Raw genomic sequence first — 5,665 nt, 5'->3', positions numbered from 1 at the left:
CATTAGCCGATATAACCCCTGAAACACTAGCCTTCTGCTACTGAATGCAAATGAGGATTTATGAAAGAACACAATCGTTTCCAAACAATAACTACGATAAACCTTCAGAGGATAAGTAATAATAATGGATACTTTATTGATCCCCATGGGGAAATTACTTGTTTTTCTCTGCATTTGACCCATTCACTCAGTGAAGCAGTGGGCAGCCCACTAAGCAGGCGCCCGGGGAGCAGTGTGTAGGGACGGTACCTTGCTCAGGGGTACCTCAGGGTAGCCGTTAAGTGGATTCGAACCGCCGACCTTCCGATCATGGGGCGACCACTTTACCTACTGAGCTATCCCTGCCCCAAAGTAGATGAGAACACAAACTACAAGTGTGAATAAGAAACAACTGGTTGTGGTGGATGCTGTTTATTTGTTTATAAGTAAACCCCATTAGCTTCCACAACAGTGGTTGCTAGTCTTCCTGGGGTCCAACCATCAAATACAATCAAATAAAACATTACACAATAAAGTGGATGCAAAATATCTACATAATTTGGCTCTTACATCCACAGTAAGGTTTTACAATTGTGAAAATATGAGCATATAAATATCACAATATGAAAATGAGAACAGCAGGTATTGGAGAAGGGGGGTTTTTATAGCCTCAGGCCAGAGGGGGCATGAAGGAGGAGTGGTCCCGCTCCTGAAATTCAGATGATACCGCCGCTAAAAGCTGCCTAAATAGGCTTTTAAGTGACTTTAAAATTTAAAAATCACTTCTTTTCATATTTTTTAAAGCCCATTCTCTAATTGCATAAGGCAACTTATTCCAGTTTTTCAAAAAGTTGCTCTTAACTCAAGGAATTACTAAATTGTGGTTTGTTAAAAATCGATTATGTATTTCTTCTGGATATTGCAACTATTTAGCAACTATTTACTAATTATCATATGCATGGAGTAAGAATTACAACCACATAACAGCTAGTGAAAAAGATAATTAGGTTACATTTCAACTAAAGCTAGGTTTGTCCACCAGCTCAAGAGCTTTGACGTTGTTCTCTTACCGGCTCTCCGGATCACACAGGACAAAATTCTTCAAATAAAAGTATAACAGTGCATGCACGGTCTTCTCTGAAAAACTTTTGTGATGGATTTATGACTAGAGGTTCAGTTATGTGGTGACATCGAGCGGCTTCTCACAGACACTCTTTCCACAGCATGTGCCTTCCACACGCTCCATCTTTGTGATGTAGAGCAGAGGCTCAATGCTGCAGCTCAGATCCATGATGGAGTACACACTGACGCGGATCTGACATTGAAACGCCACAGCCGTGTAGTATGACGCAAAGGGCATGAGCGCCACGGGTGGCAAGTAGTTGACCACGATGATGGCCAGGTTAATCAGCACCATCTTGAAGGCCCTCTTCTTCACCGGGTGCATCACCTCTTTTCCCGTCACAGAGTGCCGAAGGGCCCAGATGATGGAGATGTTACAAAAGATCATCAATGCAAACGCAAAAAGGATGATGCCACTGAAGACGCCATCGACAGGCATGCGTCCCAGGATGCACTTCACCAGGGCGTAAGCCAATATGAGGCCCCACACCACCACAGAAATCCCGATTCGGATTTTGTTGTCACGGATGCCAGCGAAGAGCACGGGTTGGACCACAGCCATGTAGCGGTCCAGACAAATACACACCTGGGTTGTTAGACAAGAAGAAAGACTGTGTTTCATGGTGCTTTGAAAAATAACGAAATTGATAATAATAATTTTATAGCTTTAGCTTTTTATTGAACTGGGAGAGCAACAAAACAAAACAAAAAACACTCCAGTGGTCTGATTTCTTCGCACATCAGACTATTTGAAAACATCTGATACACTAGTGCAACAAATGAAAAACTCACCAGAAAGAGTGGCGCTAAGTCTTTGATTCCATATGCCAATCGCTTAAAGTACCAGATGCCGTTGTCATTCAGCAATAACCCATTGACAAGGTCGACGGGCGTCATGAGGCAGAAGTAGGCGTCCAGTATGGCCAGATTGAGGATAAAGGTGTCAGATGTGAAAGCGTCGCTTTTCTTGGTTATGATCTGCCAGATGACCAAGATGTTACACGGAGTCCCTACTGCCAGGTTGAACATCTTGACTCCATAGTAGAAAATGTAGCCATAAGGGGCCACGGCGCATATTGGGAACTCGTACCATAGCGGACGAATGTGGACCGCACTGGGGTTGGTAGAGTTTGCAGAATGATTGTAGGCAGTGTTCAGAGTGTTGTTGGACATTGCAGAACAAAGGAGCTGGAAGGTTGTTAGAAAGACCAATTAGGTTTTACTGTTCAGTATTTAAAGAAAACAGGCTGAAAACCAGCAGCCAACAAAAAAATAGATGGAAGGGCATGCCCATTCCACAGATCTGCTTTTTCAAAATGTTTTTGCACCAGAGAATTGTGTTGTTTCAAGAACTATTAGTCTTTCTAATGCCCTTCATAACCTGATTAAAAACTCTGATGCTTGAAACTTTTCATTTGCTGTACACTTTAATTTTACATTTAGCACCCAAACAATAGAGCCATGGAGGAACTTATTGCTATTTGATTCCACACAGTGGCCCAATGTCATTGCTTATGGCCTAAATCTAAAGATGAAACATACACAAAGATATCTTACCTTAAAAGGTTTTGATTTGTCTTGTGGTCCTGGTCTTCGCCACTTACTGCAGGATGTTCCCATAATTACCAGCAGTTCACTTATAAACATGCTCTACAAGGACTAACGTCACTTTTGTGTTTGGCCAATCTGGACGAACATCTACGACGTCTTTTCAAAATCATGTCATGTCAAGCTGTGATTGGCCAGTGATGCAGAGACAGCTTCAGCGATTGGATAACTCAGATATGTAGCGTACATACAGGCTGTTTTGGCTGAGCTAGATTGAAATGTTATTGTGTCCATTAAAAAGTACTTATATGGGCTTCAGAGATAAAACATAAATGAAATACAGGCTAGATGCAGTGCCATCAGGGGTCTGTAGTTGTTGAACAACTTACCTTATTTTGTACTGTGAACATGATATATGTAAGTTGTGTAGCTGCATAACATATTCTCAGCTGTTGCATTATTATAAAGGCATTGGTCTTATAGTTGCACCAAGCTGCCTCTCTAGGTTTGTGCTTTCATAGTTTTCATTTATGACTCATAGGTTGTATAAGTCAAGCTGATCCCAGGTCTGTTCCTATGGGTAATTTACCTACAGTAAAACTGCAGTGAAATATTCATCTCACTGATGCAACTGTACACTGTAAACAGGTGATGCAAGGTAAGCATCAATGAGAAATCTAATGCAAGGTGTTACTGAACTGCCTGTACGAAGTTTAAAAAGGGTAACGCTGTTAGGGAATATGAGCCTGCAAAGCCATGAAAAACACTCGTTTATACTAATTATCCTATATGTTTGTTAATGTTTACATATTCGACTAATATATGACATATATGCGAATCGTTTACCTTTATGTAATACCAACATAAAATTATTAGACAACCTCTGTACAAACTGTACAGTTGACACATTTTTTGCACATTATCCTTCGACTCCTAATGACAGAGAAGCTAACGTCATATCTGACTGTTATGTTGAAACACTAGTGTGAATAGAAGTGAATGTTCAGTATCGGAAAGACAGTTACTGATGCTCGCCAGTGTAAAATAAGGTTAACAGAACCGTCTCTGAAGAGGCTGGCCCTCAACATCTACAGTCTGACAGTCAGTGTACAATCCACTCAAGACCACTGCTACCTCTCCCAGTAGTGATTGACCAAAAGAGATCACACCAATAGGGAGGCTGGGAGGCCACAAAGGATCGATCGATCTATCTATCTATGAGTGTGAAAAATTTCCCTCACCATGTGAAAAATGGTATTTTAAGAATGTTTGCACACAGTCCAAAACTAGTAGTTTTAGTTTATGTGAGTTCATTCATACCAAATATTGACAAGGTTGTTATAATTGTACAAATTCTATTTTTTTCTTACATACTGCTTGTTGCAGTTCTTTGCTCATATATCTATAAATTACTGCACCAATATCATATTTTCATAGCACAATATAAACAACACTTTGCACAGTTCTGTATAAGACTGTTAAAAGTCTAGATTCTACTAATTAATCAGGATTATTTGTTAATAGATTTCAGCAAACGGTGGGTTAAATCAAACTGTGTTGTTGTTCAGCTCACAGGAGACCACATCACCTAAACAAATGAGAAGCTGAAAACAGAACTATGATAACAATAGAGCTGGTAAATACGTGACAGATAGAGTGAATTTGCATCATTTCTTTAAACGAAACAAAGTGTGCAAAACAGCACCTGGCATAAGATGTGACATGCAAAATAAAGAAGCAGTGTTTGTTTAGATGAGTCGAAGTAATTATCTGTCTAGAGTAGAAAGATTTGTTTTTTGGAATTGAAGCAAGTGCCCAGTGTATTTCACGCTGTTAAGACTTTGTAAGGTAATAATGTATCAGTGTTGTGTTTTAGTTATTTTTAGTATTTCGTTGAAATTTCAATTTGTAAAATATCTTCTGTTTTTGACAGAGCTCAACGCAGACACATGGGAAACTCCACGGCAGCGACTGAAATATTTTTGTGGTACTTCTTGCCCACAGTAGTGACTGTGCCACCACTAGGACTACCAACTAATGCTTGGGTCATTTACCTCCTGTTGCGCAAACCTGGTATTTGCTCTACCTCAGAGATCTTCACACTGAACCTGGCAGTAATCGATATGCTGTTCTATATCACAGTCGTGGGTGAATGCATTAATCTTTGGTTTAATCAGTCAATGGAGGCCACTAGCTTCCTGGCGTGGGGTTTAAACCAGGGAGGGGGACCGCTTTTTCTTTGCTTTTTGAGTTTGGACAGCTACGTAGCAGTCTGCCATCCTCTGTTCTTTCTGCGGCTCAAGGATCCCAAACTGCGGCTGTCGTTATGCTTGATGGGGAGTGCCATCACTGCTGCTTGCTGCCTTCTGGTCAAAGTCTCTGCAGGGTATAAGTGGAATGTGATACTAGCAATCATAAGCTTTTCCACTGTGGTCGTAACAACCTGCAGCACCCTGATTCTAAAGTCTCTCCGCCAGTCAGGGCCCAGCAGAAAAGAGGTCCACCCAGTTAAAAAGCGAGCATTCAAAATAGTGCTGTCTGCGCTGGTCATAATCAACGTCCACTACCTCCCCCCCATTGGAGAATACCTGCTGAGGCAGCTTGGTCCCACTTCTTTCAAGCCCTATTCAGTTGTCACCTGTGTGGCCTACTGGATTCTCTCCATGAGCAGCTTTGTTCAGCCTCTGACTTTTCTCATCCGGACGAAGCAGCTGCCCAAAATCAGCTGAGACTAAAACTGATGCAAGAGTGCAGAGCGGCTGATAACGTGATGGAAAAGCTGAGCTGCAACCTGCACAGTGATCAGCAATATTTAAAAATTCATTTTTAACCATAATACTAAGTTGTTGGTATTTTCTGCAGTTTAATAAAAATCTACTGGTAGCTGCTTTATGCCTTTAAATGCTTGAATGCAAACCTGACATTTTTCTCTCTCATGTCTTTGACTCAGGAACAGGAAGTAAATTTGTCAATAACCACGATGAGCGTCACTGGATGTACAACAAGTACAACAAAG

General features: G+C 41.1%; 1 protein-coding gene across 1 annotated transcript; it reads right to left on the bottom strand.

The window, feature by feature from the left end:
• Positions 1–968: 968 nt before the first annotated feature.
• Positions 969–2,748, bottom strand: LOC309708107 (G-protein coupled receptor 4; the record flags this gene model as incomplete). Its single annotated transcript, XM_082535875.1, has 3 exons — positions 969–1,687; positions 1,894–2,289; positions 2,659–2,748. 3 exons carry the CDS (start codon positions 2,746–2,748, stop codon positions 1,157–1,159), a joined length of 1,017 nt encoding a protein of 338 aa, XP_082392001.1. The 3' UTR covers positions 969–1,156.
• Positions 2,749–5,665: the final 2,917 nt, after the last annotated feature.

Source organism: Aulonocara stuartgranti (assembly GCF_965226115.1).
Source record: "Aulonocara stuartgranti genome assembly, chromosome: 6".
In the NCBI taxonomy this organism is placed as follows: domain Eukaryota; kingdom Metazoa; phylum Chordata; class Actinopteri; order Cichliformes; family Cichlidae; genus Aulonocara; species Aulonocara stuartgranti.
The sequence above is the reverse complement of the archived record's forward strand: the minus strand, read 5'-3'. Positions and strand labels throughout refer to the sequence as shown.